The sequence below is a fragment of the Bos indicus x Bos taurus genome, chromosome 24, assembly GCF_003369695.1.
Source record: "Bos indicus x Bos taurus breed Angus x Brahman F1 hybrid chromosome 24, Bos_hybrid_MaternalHap_v2.0, whole genome shotgun sequence".
Taxonomy (NCBI): Eukaryota; Metazoa; Chordata; class Mammalia; order Artiodactyla; family Bovidae; genus Bos; species Bos indicus x Bos taurus.
In genome coordinates, this window is record NC_040099.1 from 20,657,935 (window position 1) to 20,678,311 (window position 20,377).

Genomic DNA, 20,377 nt, shown 5'->3' on the forward strand with positions numbered 1-20,377 from the left:
GATGTGGTTTTAAAGGTTCCTTCCACTCTCTCCTCCCCAACCGGTCACACACTTCAGTGCAGGTTTGAGCTTCCCGGCCACAGGAGGGCCCAGCACGGCGCCTGCGGCTGCGTGGAGACTGGTCCCCTGTGCTGTCTCGCGGGCTGTGCTGGCTCATGCAAAAAGGATGACGCCATCCTCCCGGCCTGGCTGGTGTCACGCTCTGTCCTGTCCTCCTGCCCCTTCTGCAGGCCCCGAGCCCAGGAATGTAGCAGTTCTTGCCCCTTCTGTCTTACTTCCCACCCTCCCATCTAAGACCAAGTGAGTCCTCTAGCCAGAAGGAGATCAGTCCTTTTCCATCATACATCCACCTATATTTGGCTTCACAATTAACACATTCTCCTGGCAGCTTCCAAAAGCACTGACTGCACAAGCCCCTCCCATGTCCCAGTTTCCAGGCCATGCTGGCTTGAACTGAGGCCCATCCTTTTGGTCTTCTCCCTTCCTCTCCACTCCAGGCCAACTTACCCCCTCACCGCCCACCTGCACCCCCATCGGCATGCTCGCCTCTCCTCTGAATATGTATCTTCCAAACACAGTCTCCTAACTATTCCAGGATCATGACTTGAAGAAAGATGTGCAATCACTCTATTTTCTTATCTCCCTTGTTACCTTCCCTCCTACGCTCTGCCCTCTCAGTGGAGGGGGACAAGGTGCAATTTGTCTTGTGTTGGTGACTCGGTTTCCCAGACCTCTTACTAGAGGTGTCCGTCACAAGGACACAGGACCCATGCTGGTGTTCCCACCCTGATGGCCTCTCTTTCTCCACTTCCTCAATGAAAGTTCATTTTCTTCACAATATTTATTTGCTGACCATTTGCTTGTCTTCTGTTTCTGCCACTAGGGTATAAGCTCAATGAAGCCAGGGACAGGGTCTCATTCAGTCGATGTTGGACTCCCAGGTCAGCATACACGGCCCATTCTAAGCACTGGTAAACACTTGCTGAATGAAATGGATGAGTATGTAGAGTGCGTGTGTGTGTGGGTGGGTGTTGCGTGTGTTCACAGGCCCAAACAGGTTTCCAGCTATCACCGGCTCCCATGGTTTTGTGCTAGGATTGTACAAAGACTAGAGAGTGTGTGTGTTTCTATCTCTATCTAGCTATCTAGATACTGATCTATATTTCTATCTATATATGTGTGTGCACACACACACTTTCTAAAATCAACTTAGAAACCCAGTCTCTTCCACTATAAGAGTAAAACTTACTCACTCATGGCCTGGCTTTGTGGGAAGCGGGGAAATGGAATCAGGGACCCAGAAATACATTTTCTGAAGGAGAATTCTTCCCTATCCTTCCTACCCATTTTCACTCTGTGATCTGTGCACGCCAGTCCAAAACCACTGTAGCCAATGAGAACTGGAGACCTGGCTGTCAGGAGCTGTCCCACTAGGAGAGAGGCACAAGCAGGGAAGGTGGTGCCGGGCTCAGCTGACTGCACGGGACACCTGAGTGTCTAAGCCCTATGGGTGGAGCTATTCAATCTGCAGTGTTTTGATGAGTGATATTTGGACTTGCGTGTTACAGATCTCACCTACTCTCTTCCACACAAGTGAATGTTCTCGCTTCCCAACAGAAGTACAATATATATTGATACTTTTTAAGGTTGCTATGGTGATGGTGATGGTTTAGTCGCTAAGTCATGTCCGACTCTTGTGACCCCATGGACTGTAGCCTCCCAGACTCCTCTGTCCATGGGACTCTCCAGGCAAGAATACTGGAGTGGGTTGCCATACCCTTCTCCAGGGGATCTTCCTGACCCAAAAATTGAACCCAGGTCTCCTGCATTGCAAACAGTTTCTTTACCAACTGAGTTACACCATGTAGGAAGGTTGCTATAGACACTCTTAAAGTAAACAAGGGTTATAGAATTGTCTAATTTAAAAATATCAATAAATACATAAACAAAATATCTATTCCTAGGAATTCCCTGACAGTCCAGGGGTCAGGACCTAGCGTTCTTACTGCTAGAGGTCAGGGTTTGATTGCTGGTCAGGGAACTGAGATCTTGCAAGCCATGTAGAATGTCCAAAAAATAAAATAAAAATGTAAAAATCTACTCTAATCTCACTTTCCAAAGGAAGGAAATAAGAGGTTAAAACTGCTCCTGCGTTTGTTCTCCTGGTTATTTGACAAAGAAGTGGGAGAAGGGCAGTGAGGAAAGGGGAATCTCATGCCGTAGAGATGTAGAGATGGCTGCCACTCAATAGTGAAATAGTCAAAAGGCTGCTGGGACATGCAGACATGGGACGCAGAACATGGGACAAGCAGAAAGTGCTTCCGTGCAAAAACAAACACTTTTATCTTTACAATTTACATGTGGATTCTCCAGTCCTGCTTATCTTAAAGATTTTCCTTGACTCTTTAATCAAATGCCCAGTCCAGAAAGGTGAACCATCTTTATGCCATGGCTTTGTGAAACCCAGGTTCACTAACGCAGACCATGGTACATTTGTGAACCCCACTTCAGAAACAAAAGGATGAACACATAATTATTCAAAGGGCTGGGAGCTGAAACTGAGGTGCATGAACCCATAAGAACTGTCACAATTCATTCCTCCTGAGGAAGTCAGAGGAGTTTTACAGACAGATGTCATCTACTTGGGTCTTGGAGGATGAGAAGGAAGCAACTGAATGAGCAGCGGAGGAGGCTGGCCAGAGGACGGAGCAAATATGAAAGAAGGGGGCCTTGGGAGAGCCTGGCAGCATTTCTGTGGGGTTGAAGTACAGTGAGGATGGGCGTGCTGATGGCTGCCCAAGCTGCAAGGTGTATGCAGGATCCAAATGTGAGAGATCCTAGAGATGATGCTACTCAGGTGGAGCTTGCTGATAAGTGGTGGGAGGCACTCAAGGTTGCCAAACAGGAAATGTCACTTGCTCAGATCTGTATTTCAGAAAGTGTAGGAGACATACATCACTGCAATACATAGTCCACGTGTGACACAGATCCTGGGCTAAATCTATGGCGGTAGGAGGGGTGAGAAGGAGTCAGATCCAAAACCCACGTGGGCTGACCCAGAGCCTAGGTCCCCTAATGTCCACAGTCACTGGTGAAGCCATCACGAAGCCAGACCCTTCTGCAAACTCCCTCTGTTAACTGACAGGTACCTCTGCTCTCACGCACTTTGGATGTAACACCATTACTTAATCAAGACCACATTATGCCTTACAGGAACTCCTTGTTCACCAAGATTGCTATCAGGACCTAGCAGCAGGCCAGCAGAAAGCCTGCTTGGTGCACAGCGCCAGGAGCACACAGATTCACTGCCTCTTGGTTTGAATGGTAGGGAATCTGTCTGTGTGGGTATCTTTTTCTGATGTTGGCCTTTGTGGGCTCTATGCCATGAACTGTGATCACAAAGAAAGGCAATGCCTTTTATTCCATTTACGTGCTATTCAGGATTTTTTTCAGTGATTTTTTTCATCTACTTTGATCAATTTAAATTAAAAATAAAAATTTAAAAGCCCACTGGACAATGGAGCTCTTAACTCTACTGACACAATATTTGGAAGAGTACTGTGTAGACCAAGTGATGGAAGATGGCCAGCAAGTGTTTGGGATCCAGAAAAACACACGGATCATATATTCGGAAAAAATCAGTGATTTGAAAACCAGACAAGTAGAAGCTCAAGGCATATGTAGATACTAGCAAAGGCAAGAAATAATAAAAGGTCAAAGCAGACTAGAACAGGAAGCCAGAAGCACCCAGACACCCATACAGAGCAGTCCACGTGGAGGAGGAAATCAGGATGAGGGAGACACGGCTACCAGCCAATGATACTCAGGGCAATGCTTGATAGGCTTGCAAGCAGCTGAGAACTACAAAAGCCAAAGTAACTGAAAGTAGGCAGGCAAAGCATGGAAAAGGAGACCTTCATCCAGGCGGGGGGAGTTACCACATCAGTGCTGGAGACAGGTATTCTAGGGGTCACAGGACGTGAGATCTCACAAGGCAGTGCTCAGGCTCAGCACGTCAGGCTCCCACCCTCATCCTAACTGCTTGGTCCCAGCTCCCCCAAATATCCCTGTGCTCTTTATTCCAGTGTGGGCAATCACCATATAAAACCCCACAGCAACAGATGACAAAAACAGCAGGACTGTTTCAAGATAGCAGATGATATAGTCATATTCCAAAGACTGGGGAAGAAAGAGGGCTCCTGACAGCCTCAAATGGTTGATCCATCTGAGAAGATGGGCACTGGAGGAGATGGGAGACGCTCCTATGGGAGCACCTTGAACAGACATATAAACAAGCCTGCATTGCTGTTGGTATACAACAAATCGACCGGGAAACAAAGGACTGTTCACTAAATGGTATTCAAACAAGTGAAAAAATGTAACTTTGACCTCTGCCTCACACCATATGCCAAAATAACTTCCCGGGTAGAAAAAATATTTCCATGTGAAAACTGTAGCTACAAAAATATTAGAAGAAACCATGGGAGAAAACTGTAGCTACAATTTTTTCACTTGTCTGAATACCACTCGGCAAACAATCCAACGATTAGAAAAAACCATGGGAGAAAAGGGGACTTCCCTGGTGGCTCAGTTGGTGAAGAATCTGCCTGCAATGCAGGAGACACAGGTTTGATCCCTGGGTCAAGAAGGTCCCCTGGAGAAGGAAATGGCAACCCACTCCAGTATTCTTGCCTGGGAAATCCCATGGACAGAGGAGCCTAGCCGGCTGCAGTCCATGGAGTCATAAGAGTAGGACATGACTTAGCAACAAAACCACCTCCACCATAGGAGAAAAAGCTGTCCTCACGAGGAACACAAAAGCCAGAAGACAGAAAAGATTAATAAATATGATTCCAAAATTTAAATTGTTCTGCACACAAATATTGTAAAAAGACCAATGACTGAGCAAAGTAATAGGTACACCCACTGGAGTTTATAAAGAACCTGGACACCTCAGTAAGAAAAAGAACTCAGTGATCATGAAGCACAAATCCACAGGAAAGGAGAGGTGCCTTTAAATACTAAATCATGCTCAGTCACAACAGGAAACACAAATTTATATTTTAATGACATACAACTCTTCACCACTCGGAGAGCAATGGCTGAAAACTTGAATGGTGCCTCTTTGGCAGAGGGGTTGGGAACACAGGGTCTTTTACACATTGCAGCTGAGAACCCAAACTGGGGCAATCTTCACCAAGAGCAACTGGGCAAAAACCAATCAAAACTGAAGAAATACAAAAACTTGACTTACTAAATCTATTTCTAGGCATTAGTCCTAGAGAGAATCACACATGTGCAAAAGGACACTCAGATAAGAATCACACTGCAGTATCATCAGGGCCCATCGTTACATGACTGGGTATATGAAACAGCACCCAGAGAACAAAGTATTAAAAAGAATGGAGCAGCTGTAAAGAGACATTCAAAAGCAGAGACATGATTTTGCCAACAAAAGTATGTATAGTCAAAGCATTTGTTATTCCAGTAGTCATGTGAGAGCTGGACCATGAAGAAGGCTGAGGGCTGAAAAACTGACACTTTCAAACTGTGGCGCTAGAGAAGACCTTTGAGTCCCTGGGACTCCATGGAGTGCAAATAAATCGAACCAGTCAATTCTAAAGGAAATCAACCCTGAGTATTCTTTGGAAGGACTGATGCTAATGCTGAAGCTCAAGCTACAATACTTTGGCCACTGGATGTGAAGAGCTGACTCACTGGAGAAGTCCCCGATGCTGGGAAAGACTGAATGCAAAAGGAGAAGAGGGCGGCAGAAGATGAGATGGTTATATGGCATCACTGACTCAATGGACGTGACTTTGAGCAAACTCTGGGAGACAGCGGAAGACAGAGAAGCCTGGCATGCTGCAGTCCATGGGGTTGCAAAGAGTCAGACATGAGTTAGTGACTGAACGACAACAAAATGGAAAGAGAACCAAGGTAAATTTTTAAGTAAAAAAAAAGCAGAATGCAGAGTAGTTTGTATAGTGTATTACTATTTGTGTAAAGCTATATTAAACACATATATGCTGACATTAACATAAAATATCTCTGGAAGTACACATAAGGAATTGCAAGGAGCCCTTGTTTTGGGGAAAAATAACGGGGTAGGAAGAAGCTTCACTTTCAAACTGTGCACCCCTTCACACTTTTCAAATGCTACTACATACATGAAAGGCCCATATAAACAATAATACACAAAATTTAAAGTTGCAACTTTAAATATTTATTTATCCCTTACTATCCATTTTATTTCTAAAGGAAGTATTACTGCTAATATCTATGCTTACAGTCTTCCAGAAAGTCAAAATGCTGGGATGACTATACAAGGTAAACAATTCCCAAACTTATAAGCACTCTTTTTTTTTTTTTTTAACAATTAAGCTTTGATTTTTATTTTGTGTCCAACTGTTTGTGACCCCACGGAGTGTAGCCCACCAGGCTCCTCTGTCCATGGGATTTCCCAGGCAACAATGATGAAGTAGGTTGCCATTTCCTTCTCCAGGGACCTTCTTGGCCCAGGGATTGAACCCACATCTCCTGCATTGGCAGACCGATTCTTTACCACCGTGCTGCCTGGGAAGCATTGTTACATACGTACATGTACCCTTAATGAGTATAATTGCTTTACAGGCTGTGTTAGTTTCCGCTGCACAAGAGTGTGACTCAGCTGTATGTAAACATCTATTAGGGCCTCAGCACTAGTGGTGAAGAATCCACCTGCCAACGCAGGAGACGCAGGAGATGCAGGTTCAATCCCTGGGTCAGGAAGATCCCCTGGAGGGCATGGCAACCCACTCCAGTATTCTTGCCTGGAGAATCCCATGGACAGAGGAGCCTGGCGGGCTACAGTCCATGGGGTTGCAAAGAGTTGGACACCCTGAAGCAACCTAGATTGGCACATATATATATTAAGGACTCCTGACATTAGTGTGTAAAGCAGGCAGGTGACTGGCATTTACAGCAGATAACAGCACTAATGTAAGGGGAGAAGGAGAACAGACTCAGTACACAAGGCACATGCTGGCAGGCCCACAGAGAAGTCCTCCCTGGCCTCCTAAAATCTCCAAGGTGCACCCACCGAGCTCTTAGCATCTTCACTTGCTCATGACCACCCACCCCCAGCTCACAGCACAGGGGCCTCATTCCCAGAGCACTTACTTCCCAGCCCCAGCACAAAGACTGATCCGCCTCCAGGCACCTTCAGGCCCCAGCACTGGCCTCACTGTTCCCTTGAATTCCCTCAGCAGCCACTGTCACAGTACCGAACAGGCGTGCAGCTGCCTCTTCTGAAAAGGCCCACCAGAGGGGGATGTCGCAGTAGGGATGCAGAGAGGATGCGCTCAGGCCAGAGCCACAGAGTGACCACGCTGTGATGACTGTCTGCCTGTTTGTTTTATTTGAATACTTGAAGATGAATGGTTCAAATGCTCTTGTAATTTTGTTTTCTTTTAAAAAGAAAATATTTAGAATGTTTCCACTCAAAAAGCACATTTTCAAAATTGAAGCATTTTAAAAGTCTGCTTTCATTAAACAGTTGCATCTTGTATCCCTGAGGGCTTCTGCAAATGGTTCTGGTCTTCTTATTTTGTTTTGTTTTGGTACAACTCAAGCTGCAATTTCATGAAAGTTAATGCTGCACTCTCTGTTTCTAACAGAGCCCTGTAAACAAAGCTGTAACAGGAGATGTGGAGAAGGGTTCATTTTAATACCGCTGCTTAACTTAATTTGTATATTGTTTCTTCAGCTCTTCCTTTCTAGGTCAATTTATCATTCCAAGTTTTATTAACATCCAACACACTAATATGCTTGGGGAAAATATGAAAACTCTAAACTCACAGTAATGCCCAGTTGTAGTCCCAACGCGGGCTGACCTGCCTGAAGGGGTGTTTTAGTTGGCGTGATTTTCCTAGGACTTCAGGGAAGTGAATCTTGTTTGCAAATCAAGGGAAAGGGTTTCTAGAACTCCCCAGTAATGCATGGGGCCTTGTCATGCTGTTTATTAGCCCAGAGTGTTCTGACAGAACATGTGGGTTCTCATTGCAAAAATGTAATTGTTCATAAGAGTGCAATGTTTTTCCTAAGAGATTTTCTTTTGAGTTTCAATAATTAGGGGTATATAAAACATCTCAAGGATAAATCTTACAAACCCTCCTGAAGTATATACCTCGGTCAAAACAATCCTGTATCTTAATAAGACAGAAAATATTTGTAAATGTAAAAATAGATTACGGTGACATCCAAAGAATCCAGTTTTTGAAGAGGAAAAAAGAAAAAATCAAACTGTATAAAAATAAATATTATAAATACAACTGACATAATATGCTAGGGTGGTGAGATACGAATATGATTTGGAGTTAAGGACTCTCTTGTTTTTACTGGTTTTTATACTCACAAAACATAAGCTGGCAAAGTGAGAGCAGAAAGTGGTGATGTGGCCGGGCCTGGTGGCTTTCTGGCCTTAATGGAATGCCATATCTGATGTTTCAAAGTCGCAGATGGTGATGGTTGAAACAAAAATCATGCAAATGCAAAGGAAGTAAGAAACCCTTTGCAGCTTTCCTCGCTGGTGGATACAGTGATATAGTGAACTTGCTATGGCAGGAGCGCACAGGGGAGAAGAGGCAGCTCAGAACAGGAGGGTTCCCTGCCTCAGCTGCCACCCAGCAACGGGGTCTCAGCGTGCGGGCTCCCTCTGAGGGATTTCAACCCAGTGCCTTCTTCAAACCGAGGACCACGAAGTCCTCACCCCACCAGCACCGGAGCATCTCCCGGGGTGTCAGACAGACTCCTCAGGCCGTGTGCACCCCAAGATGAACATCTCCATCCTTGCTCTGCTTCTCATCCCGCATCTTCCATCTCAGTTCCTTGTTTCTAACATCCGCAGGCTCCCCTGCATCCACCCTCCCAGCAGCAGCCAAGTCTGCACAAACCCACTGCTCCTTTCCAGCCCCAAGGCCTCTGCCACTCCCGGGCAGGGTCACCTCTCTCTGACTTAGAGGCAGCTTCGAGCAGCCCTGGTCTCTGCAGCTTTGCCCCATTGGCTCCACCTGCACTGTGGGCCAATTAGTTCATGGCACCAGCTGTTTCAAAACCCTAACAGCCCAGGGTCTTGGGATGAAGTCCAGCCTCCGCCAGGGCACTCAAGGGTTTCTGGGATCCAGCCCCTCTTCTCCCTCCCCCACTAAATCCCCCCAGCCCCTCAGGGGACACTCAGCTAGCCCCAGCAGGAAAGAGGCACAGGCAGGAGTCCTTCAGGGTCCTGAGCTTCCGGACGTTCCAGCTCAAATGGGACCTGGGTTTCCCCATTAGGACCTGGGAACAACATTCCTCCAAAGGCGAAGACTTGGGAAACCCGTGGACCTCCTGTCCTTCCAATTTCTCAACCTTAGAAACCTCCAAATTGTCCACAGTGAGTGGATAATTCACCTGGATCCTTCAATTGGCATTCACCTCGACTTTTCCACAGCCTAGCCCCAGAAACTATAGCAATGAATGGAGCCTACTTCCTTGCTCCTAAGGAGCTCGCCACCCGGCAAATGTAATATCAAGTCAGACTCTAATATTCCTCACTTCAGCCTCAAATCTCACATCTCATAGGACAAAGGTTCTCTTTCCAGGTGACCTCTCTAGGAGCACAGGAGACCTCAGTTGATCCCCAGAACGAGTAACCTAGGGTGAAAAGCAGAGATTTCATGGCAATCCATCTGCTACCTTATGACCAGGACCAAGCCAAGCCCAGATGTGACCAGCTCACGACCACACTGGACTGTGCCACCTGGGAGTCTGACACCAGTGGGTTTAGGTACCATTTTAGAAATTAAAGGTGGTGTGCGGCCAGGCAACCCCCTTCTTCCAAGATCTCCAGTCGGCAAAACACCCTTCAGAATATACTGGAGACCATGCGAATATGGATTTGTTTTAAATTTGGGATTAGAGGCAAATGACCTCTGTGAATTGCTCACTTCTGAATTTCTGATCATTCACGAGCTGCTGGACATTATATCTCACCATTGTACACGGTCAGTCACTGGACCCACACAGTGGGGTTCAAGTGTGCCTTATCATCTGCTCAGAAAACCACCCTCTAAGGTGAGGGCTGACATAATCGGCACATACCCTCAGGGATTAAATAACTTCCCAGTGAGAGAACTGGAACCCTGGCCAGTCTCCTCTAACTCGGTGCTCTTGCCATATAAGGGAAGCCGTTTTTATTGTTCTAAAATTACAGGCCTTACCTTTCCCTTGTAAACACATCCTTGTGCAATCCCTTGCTTCTAGGAGTAATAATAAGTTCCTTTCTGGTGGTCTAATTAATACTCTTGCCAAGTTAAATTCCATCCACGGACCCATGTAATTCATTTGTTTTCTGGTAGGTCCTGAATTAATAAAACAACATCTTCAAGGTGCCCTTAAAGGGCCCACTACCTCCTGATGTACATAGAATGAATCATTCAAAGGCGAAAATGGATGTGTATAACACAAATTGCAGGGTTAACACAAAATCTAGAACAGTTTTTAAGGGGTGAATCAAAACATTCACATTTAAATACTTTAGAACAAATGTGTATACCTATCTTTAGGATGCTGAGAGAGAAGACAGGATTACCAATAAACTACCACCTCTAATAAGACAGTTACATAGTACAGTGTGAAAGAGAGAAAAAGTCTTACCTTTGGACTATACTCTGTCAAGCGAAATATTTCAGATTATTCTTTTATACTTTTCTTCGGGGCACTCTTTTTTAAAAAACTTTTTTATTTTGTAATGGGGTGTAGCTGATGAACAAATAATATCATGATACTTTCAGGTGAACAGTAAAGGGACTCAGCCATACATATACATGTATCCATCCTCCTGCAAACTCCCCTCCCACCCAGGCCACCACATAACATGGAGCAGCGTTTCCTGTGCCATACAGTGAGTCCTTGTTGGTGATCCATTTTAAATACAGTTGTGGGTACATGTCCATCCCAAATTCCCTTTGGGCACTCTTAAACTGATTCCCTTCGCTTGAGGACAAGGAAGAAGTCAGTACATACAACCCACCTTTCAGGCCTGGCCTCCTGTGGGGGTGAGAGGGATGACGTGGGAGTGGTGGGCACACTGGATCCAGGTGAAGGTCTCGAGGAGTGATGAGAGTTGTTGCCAAAGCTGCTGTATCTGAAGAGTACAGAGGGTTAAGTTGGGGGCAGGAAGGGACAGAGAAATGAGTACAAGTCACTAGATGAATAACACTCGGCAAACTGTCTTAATTTTTACAAGAAAAACAGGTCTAGACAAGGTAGCACTGTTAGTGATCACCCTAACTTAGAGAAACTTACTAACTTCATTTTTATTATTTCTTATTAGAGAAGCTTCCTAAAGTCCCAAACTGCTAAGTAGCGGGTTATGACAAAGGGCTTAAACAAAATCCTCATGTTCGCTTCAGTCGTGTCTGACTCTGTGAGACCCCATAGACGGCAGCCCACCAGGCTCCCCTGTCCCTGGGATTCTCCAGGCAAGAACACTGGAGTGGGTTGCCATTTCCTTCTCCAATGCAGGAAAGTGAAAGTGAAGTAGCTCAGTCTCCGTCCATGGGAGTTTCCAGGCAAGAGTACTGGAGTGGGGTGCCATTGTCTTCTCCGTTTCCTTTCTAAGTGTACATTAAAACTAGTTGCTACCATAAATAGAATCCAAATTGCTTTGAATTGAATCATGAAGATTTTTCTTGCTTCTAGGATCAAACCTGCGTCTCCTGCACTGCAGGTGGATTCTCTACTGCTGAGCAACCGGGGAGGCCCTGGTGGTGGTACTGCCGCTGCTGCTGCTGCTAAGTCGCTTCAGTCGTGTCTGACTCTGTGCGACCCCATAGACGGCAGCCCACCAGGCTCCGCTGTCCCTGGGATTCTCCAGGCAAGAACACTGGAGTGGGTTGCCGTTTCCTTCTCTGGTGGAGGCACAATTAGTGTTAATTCCATCAAAGGTCTGCAGAAAACACCAGACAACTAACTAAAGAAACATCTTACTCAAAAATTCTCCTTTAGGTGTTTCTGAATCAATTTCATCTACTAGACGCCATAGTCTCATTGCATGCCCAGCAATCAAGGAGCAACTGTCTCCAGACCTTCTAGGCTGGCCCGCCACTTAAGAGGTGCACATATCGAATGTTTTCACCCGATATTGGTCTGAGGACGTTTCACCAATATGTCCTCAGAACCAAAATGACAGCCACTAAGTTTCAATGAGCTTTTATCATCTCCCAGTCAACCCTGACAAGTTTCAGGATTTGTTAAAGTCTAGGGCTTTCTTGTTTTTTTTTTCAGAATAGCTGTTCTTTAGCTAAGGTGGATTTAGCTATTATCAGCAGAGCTTTGTCTTACAACCTATTCAGCGACAGGGCAGGGCTGACTCTACCTTCTAAATTGGTTAGGACACACTACTGGAGTGTGTGGGACTCCAAGGGCTGCCATGATGGAAGCGCACAAAGACCTTCCCATACACAGTGAATCCAGTACAAGTTCCCACCAAGAGAATCAGTACTAACCATTCTAGGAGGCCATTTGATCTCAAACTATGGATATCCATTGACCAAATAAGTCTACTTTTGGGGAAGTTAACATAACCTTACTTACAGTGATTTATATACTAAAAGCATCACACAGGAAGATTCTTACTGGCAGCTCCTTGAGATCATGGCAAAAAACTGGAAACTACCCAACTAGGTAACAGTGTGAGGATAAGAAAGTATGGTGTAACACTCACTGATGGAATGTTACGCAACCATTAAAAATGACTGCCAATTTATAAGTGAAAACATGGCAAATGTTCATAGTGTGTTTATACCTGCACACATACCGCACGCAACATCAGTTTATAATATTATACAGTAAGTTTGATTACAATTGTAAAAAATATCCTCAAAGGTAAAAGAGAATGCATAGAAGAAAGCATAAAATAAAGATCATCTATTTAAAAAAATAGAATACAGAAGTAAAATTTCAGATTTCCTTAATGAATTACTATATTATAATAGAACCTAAAATACTCATATTACCCCCAATCTATCCTGTGTTGCTAAGTCTGCTGCGTCTGCTGTGTTGGCTTCTTATTTGTCTCTTTGCTGTCATGTGTCAGCTTGTGCTCAGTACCAGGCACACTGGCAGGCAGATGGGGACTCACAATGCTACCCCCCACCCTCCCCCGGTAACACACCATCTTCATGGCACTTGGTTTCTGGGCATTCATCTTCTCATTTCTTAAAAGTCCCAACACGCTGCCTGTCCAGCAGGCTAACTGCTTCTTCTCTGAGTGAGTGTTGGCTTGATTTTTCAAGTGGCGGTGGTGGTTTAGTGGCTAAATTGTGAATGACTCTTGTGACCCCAAGACTGTAGCCTGCCAGGCTCCTCTGTCCATGGGATTTATCAGGCAAGAATGCTGGAGTGAGTTGCCATTTCCTTCTCCAGGGGATCTTCCTGACCCAGGAATTGGACCCATGTCTCCTGCATTGGCAGGCAAATTCTTTACCACTGAGTCACAGGGAAGCCCATTCTGTCAATTACACCTCAATAAAAAAATTAAAATACAAGAGGGTCACATAGGCCACAGAGAAGAGGGAAAGCAAAGAATAAGATGATATGAAAGAAAGGAACCAGCAGAGAAGGGAGAAAAAGCCCAGCAGGAGAGAGGAGAGAAGCAGCAGGCAGCGGGCCCTGCTCAGGAGGGAAGGAAGCTGCCCCAGACCTTGGGATCCTCCAGGAGACAGGCCCCGTGCTCTGGCTTCAGCCCTGCGTCACCCAGCTGTCTGGACACTGAGCTTGCTATTCTACACAAGCATCTAAAACCATCCCTTCCAGACCAAAAGTGGGCATCCCAGAGAATGTTTTAACAGGATTACTTTACTAAAATTATGTCTCAAAAACATTATGGAAATAAAACAAGCAGAGAGTCATTTCCCCTCCTTTAGTTTCTCTAATGGTTGAACAATTAATTCGACTACCTTGTGGTCTGTCCAATTTTGCATCTCAATTTCAGCTAAACTAACTGAATTCACTGCACAGAGTTTTATGTTTTTGTTTTCAAAAAATTCTTTTTAATGACTAACTGCTTGGTTTCTATTATAACCTATTCAGTTGCAGTCCACTACTGAGCAGTCAAATGTGCAGCCATATTGACCTGGGACAACCACACTGAGTGAACATCAGAAAATTAATAGGTACAAACAATATTTATACAGTATTCAAATTCCTGTCAAATAATTTAAAAGTTATTAACTTTCCTCAGCTAAATCCAAGCTGATTCTCATTCACAAGCTGTGTCTGACTCTTTGCAACCCCATGAACTGTAGCCTGCCTGGCTCCTCTGTCCATGGGATTCTCCAGGCAAGAATACTGGAGTGGATTGCCTTGCCCTCCTCCAGGGGATCTTCCTGACCCAGGAATCGAATCCACATCTCCTGCATTTCCTGCGTTGGCAGACAGATTCTTTACCACTGAGCCACCCGGGAAGTCTCACAAGCATGAGGCTGCTTTTCTCAATTTATGTGTATATTTATTTTGGCCAGTTCCATGTTTCTATTGCTCTCATCCCCCAGGACTGTGAGTGGTACTGAAGCCTGGGGCCACGTGGGAGGGACTCGGGCCCAGAAAAGCCCCGTCAGGGCCTGTGAGTCCATCACCATTCTGGGCTAACACCGTCCTGCTAGGGAAGATGAGGTTGCTAGGATATCTTTCTTCCAGTCAAATGTGTTGCTCATCACTTGTACACAGATACTATTATCAAGGGATATAAGAGCTATGTCAGATGCATTTCATGAAAATTGTGTGAAAGATCACAGTAACTCAGAATTTTAGACCTAAAAGAGACTGGTACAGAACTTGTTGTTTGGAGGTATTCAAACAGGAGGTCACATATGCCCGAAAGTACACAAAGCCATTCTGGCTGAGTAAGCCATCTCCAGTCACCAAACCACTCTGTGCCTCCATTTCCTCACTGAATATACATGGGGCCATCAGTTAATACTGATTTTTATTACTGATTTTGGACAATTTGATTGTTTGAAATATTCAAACTCTCTGCTCCCCATTCTCTGCTCTGCAGAGAGGTCCTGATCCAGGCATCAGCGAAGAGCAGGCACATGGGTAAGCGTACAAACACCTGCTGAAAATTCCCTGAGCATTTTTGATTTGCACACCTCCTTCCCTCGGCCTCATCTCCAATTGGCATAGGAATCACTGAAGCATCCATATGTAAATAATGCAATTATATTAGCCAAGATATGGAAGCAACCTATACGTTCATCAACATATGAATGGATAAAGAAGATGTGAGTCAGATATATATCGATATACACAATGGAATATCATCAGTCATAAAAGAGAACAAAATAAAGCTATCTGCAGCGACATGGATGGACCTAGAGATTGTCATACTAAGTGAAGTCAGTCAGGGAAACAAATACCATATCACTTAATAATACATATGGAATCCAAAATATGATACAAATCCACATATCTATGAAACAAAAACAGACACACAGATACAGAGAACAGATTTGTAGTTTCCCAGGGAAGGGGAGGAGACTAGATTGGGAGTATGGGATTACCAGAGGCAAAATATTATATACGGGGTGGATAAACAACGCTACACTATAGCACAGGGAACTATATGCAACATTCTGTGACCAAAAATAGTGAAAAAGGATATGAAAAAATATATGTATAACTGAGTCACTTTGCTGTACAGAAGAAATTAACACACTGTAAGTCAACTGGACTTCAATAAAAATTTTAAAACATAATTAAATTAATGCCCAGGAAGTGATTCAAAATGGCAACTGTTTGCCATCTCACAGGAAGTTATGAGCAGTGTCTGAAAGAAAATCACCGTACATTAGAATGAAAACTGAAAGCTACAAAAAAGAGAAAGGAGATAAAGAAAAGACACCCACCTATTAGAAGAGAAAGACCGGAAGTTGTAAGGCTCGGAGGCAGAATACGTGCTCAGATGGAGAGAATCAGAGGAACTGTGAAAGGAAGGAAAACCCACTCAAGAGGCTGCCTGGAAAGCTGGCGAAGCCCCTTGCTGCATTCTGCAGATCAAGAGAGATGGGCTTGGGGCGGGAGGTGGGGGGTGCTTTAGATTCTGACGTCATGCTTATGTTTATAAACCTTACCTTCATTAATCCATTTTTAGTAATGGCATTAGAACACAAGAGCTCCTCAATTGGCACAGACAGGATTTTCTTCTGTGTGTGCTAAGTCGTTCAGTCTTGTCCGACTCTTTGCCACGGTATGGACTCTAGCCCACCAGGCTCCTCTGTCCCTGGGATTTCCCAGGCAAGAATACTGGAGTGGGCTGCCATGCCCTCTGCCAGGGGATCTTCCTCAACCAGGGATCGAAGCTGTGTCTCTTACATCTCCTGCATTGGCAGGTGGACTCTTTACCACTAGTGCCCCCCTGGGAAGCCCATATTTTGCCTGCATGCTATAATTAGTGAGTGGTCAGGGACTTTACACAACTGCTGCCCTCTGCTCTGACCCGAATTAACACAAGCACAGTGCAAGATGAGCCAGAGGATGCAGCTAACACGCCCGTGTCACCTTCCCCTGGGCAGCCTCACGCAGGCCACCACGTGGGCTGGATCTACCTGCTTTCCTGCTGGGACTCGGCTTCCTTCTCCTTGGTGGACAAAGGCGAATCCTCAAAGTCATAGGAGAAGAGGTGGAAGGGGCTGTGGGGCACGTAGGGCAGCTTTTCTCTGCTGGGTGACGCCTTCGGGGGCGCAGGCGCACTGGAGGACGGCCAAGAGGCCGGGGTGGGGCTGGGGGGCGGCCGCAGGGCGGGCCCCGAGGACCCTCTGCCCGAGGGGGTCCCCGCCTCAGCACTGGCCGCCAGCGGCTTCCCCGGCGAGGCAGCGGCGGGGGCTGCATCCTTTTCGGTGGCGGTGGCGGCGACCTCCGAGGCAGGGCAGGCCTCGCTGCTTCGGCAGCAGCGGAGAGGAGAGGGGAAGAAAGGAGAGGAAGAGAGATTGAGGAGAGAGAGAGCCAAGGTTAAGAAAGGGGGAAAAGACGCGTAAAAACTCATCACCGGCAGGGCTGCTGGCTTCAGAATCCGGTGGTGTTTCTTGACCTGCGGCATAGAAGCCAGAAACCCTGCTTTTCCCAATAATCCTGACGCCCTGGGCTGGCCAGTCTGGGAGGTCAGACCAACCTGGCCTCCAAGCAAACAGGGGCCTTTGTGAGCGGATCTCATGGGGCCTCAAAGGCTCGTCTGCACCTGCCCTCCTCACCCACCAAGGGTACCCCCCCAGTTGTGTTGGCACTGAAATTTCCACAATTTGAACTTCATTTCTTTGGTTCAACAGGGGATCCTCCTCCTTTACATCCCAGACTTGAGGATAAGTTATCCCACAAGCTCCATACTTAGGAGTTAGGGCTTATGGATCCTTTCCGGAAAGCAAGCGTGGAGAAGGGAAAACAATGCCAGCAGGACATGCAAAGAACCTGAAATGAGGGGCTGGTAGAGTGAAGACACATTTTGCCTGGTTCACAGGCACATTTCCCCCAGGCCTCCTCTACCACTAAGCCCTAGACATCTAGACCCCTGCAGGCAGGCCTGACCCTGCCACAGACACAGTCATGGAGACTTCCACCTTCAGGGTGGATTCGAAACACTTAGATGTCTTGATGCCCACCTCTGTCACTGGAGTCCTGTGCTGTACTTAGTCGCTCAGTCGTATTTGACTTTTTGCCACCCCATGGACCTTAGCCCACCAGGCTCCTCTGTCCATGGGAATTCTCCAGGCAAGAATACCAGAGTGGGTTGCCATGCTCTCCTCCAGAGGATCTTCCCAACCCAGGGATCCAACCCAGGTCTCCCCCACTGTGGGTGGATTCTTTACTCTGAGCCACCAGGGAAGCCCACTGGAGAATCTACCTTAAATTCTGCAGTTTTCAAAACCACAGTCCCTTTCCCAGAGAACTTGACTCCTGGCCATGCCCATTTGGGAATGGAACATGAGCTATGTTTTTTTTCTTTCCTACCTCAAATTCGGAGCTCCATCTGTGTATAAGAGCAGGGATATACTGGTTTCCCTGGCTCAGAGGGAGAATGGGATGAGACCACACTGCGGTGCTCAGGGCGGGCCTGGCACAGGGGGTACATACAATGGCACACACATGTGGCGGGTACACATGGCAAGCATCCAGGGAAACAGCCAGCAGGACGAGGGAGCAGTGGAAGGCACCGGCCCACAGAAGGAAGCGGAACCTTTCCCACCACTTTTAAGTCTAGCAGCTTGACACCAGGGAGCAAGTAGCGTCACATCCATGTTAATGAACACCCTGGCTGAGATCAAACCCTGGGGCTTCATGTGCACACCCTGTGCTTCCTGAAACAGAAAAGTCTAGTCTGTACAATCTCAGATGAAGATGCCCTACAGCACCAGTCGTGCCATCAAAGATACTGCAGGGGTAGGATAAACTGCCGTCTATCTGCATCAACAACCATCCCGTGTAAAGGCGGCAATGGTAGTCAGGATGCCTTTAGAGGCTGCTCTTTCCAGCCAGATTCTTCCATCTGGTCTGGGGGTGCTACTGAACTGTTTAAGTCCCTGAGGGTGAAGGGCTTGTGTGGGTGGAGGTCACACCATGTACACTTAAGCACATGAGGAGCCACACGGGTGTATTTATTGAGGGTCCACATAATTTTCTGTGGCTCATTTTCAGCCTAAGGTGGGACTGTCATTTGAACCTCCTACTTTCCCAGAGCATCCCTAACTAAAGTCACTACCCCCGAGCCTGGCACTCAGCACAGGCCAGGGAGGGGGTGCCCTGGTTAATGGCCACCTTTCACCCCCTCACTCTCGAATGTGCACCTCACTCTCTGTGGACACCTAGTGGTCATTCCTTTTCCATCTCTACATTCTGCTGGCTTCTTCCTGGACATTCCCCAAGTGGGGAAGCAGTTCAGAGAGAAGTCCATGGCCCCAGAGAGCCGTGGACATTCCAGTGCATCCAATGGGCCTATCTGAGAACTTTTACTTGCGTTGGTGACCTGGAGAAGCAGGTCACAGCAGCAAAGAATCCCATTAACTTTGAAATTGGTAAAAGAAAGATTTTAGCCTTTTGACTTTGCTTATTTGTGGAAAAACTAACAGCAAAAATATCAAAGTGCAGTGTAGTCAATCAAGTGAAGGAACTGATTATAGAATTATTTTTGAATACTAGAAAATGAAATTACCCATGATCAACTTTTATGTTTCATACAGACCTCATTTGGGGGGAAATATCCACCAAATTCACAAGTATCTACAAGGTGCCTTTCTGTTAATATTGTTTGAAGACAGAAAGGATGCACCTTGGAGAGGTGAGTAGAAGAAAGAATACTCCCCCAAAGGGTTGAATAGCTCTGAGAGTCATTCTGGGCATGACAATAAATGCTGGGATTTATTTATTTATTTTTTTCTGTGCTGTATGGGGGTGAAAAGTGGTCCTGTCCATTTGGATACAAATCAAAGTACATTATTACTCTAGCAGTCATCCACATATTTTAGATAACATTATACTGGTATAATTAGCAAGAAGAAGGGGACACATGTAATTATTCTTCCTATAGGGCAGAAAGGGTTAAAATTTTCTGAGTGTCTCATTAGTTATTGCCAATGTGACTGAGCCCAAGCACTCAGGGAGGGGACAGTGGGGAGAAAAGCAGCTGGGTGTGTCTTCCATAAAGCGTGGTGAGGGAGGCAGTATTTGAGTAAAAAATACAGTCCTTTAGGGAAAACATGCTCAGTTATATTTCTAGGAAGCTAGTCACTCTGGGGCTGTGTGTGCAGGGAACCAGTGCGGAAGGGAGCCAGTGAGGAAGGAAGGAGGCTACTGAAGGATGCTGCAAACTCTCCATCAAGAAGGAGCCTCCAGGCTTTCAGTGGGAGCCAGGGAGGGTCCAGCCCTCGGTACCTGTCCTTGCCCTGACAGGGGGCATCGTCCTCTCTCTCTTCCTCTGAATTGGGCTCCGTGACTGGCTGCTCCTCCTCCTCCTCCTCCTCCTCAACCCTGAGACAAGGCCAGGAAAAGAGAAATGCACACAGAGACAAGATGGAAAAGCGAGATAAGCATTACAGACAAACAGGAAGATGAAGCCAAAAAAAAAAAAAAAAAACAACAACAACAAACCTCCAGCTGGCTGAAATGAAAAGAGCACACTTAATCTGTTAGGAGAAAAGGAGACAGTTCTGAGATGGAGAAATTTAAGTGTGGGTCGGAGATGCAATCACCTGGACCAAGCCAAATTTCTGTATTGAGCTGGCTGGATGCAACTGCCTTGCACACCCCCATCCGGCTCCCACCAACCCCCCCCCACATGAACTCAGAGCTGCCTCTGGCCTCAGGCCGG

At 46.1% G+C, this 20,377-nt stretch overlaps 1 protein-coding gene across 10 annotated transcripts in view; it reads right to left on the reverse strand.

Annotated features, from left to right (window-relative positions):
- FHOD3 (formin homology 2 domain containing 3) overlaps nt 1–20,377 on the reverse strand; it is a 521,961-nt gene that overhangs the window by 124,620 nt on the left and 376,964 nt on the right. For 4 of the 10 annotated variants that reach the window (XM_027526407.1, XM_027526409.1, XM_027526415.1 and 1 more), the window contains exons 11-14: nt 19,942–20,037; nt 16,629–16,958; nt 15,930–16,004; nt 11,051–11,164 (exon numbers count right to left, since the gene is read on the reverse strand). In XM_027526407.1, coding sequence (XP_027382208.1) covers nt 11,051–11,164; nt 15,930–16,004; nt 16,629–16,958; nt 19,942–20,037 — 615 coding nt within the window. Of the gene's footprint in view, nt 1–11,050; nt 11,165–15,929; nt 16,005–16,628; nt 16,962–19,941; nt 20,038–20,377 lie in introns of all 10 variants that reach the window. The other 6 variants (XM_027526417.1, XM_027526416.1, XM_027526418.1 and 3 more) reach the window with 3 other exon arrangements.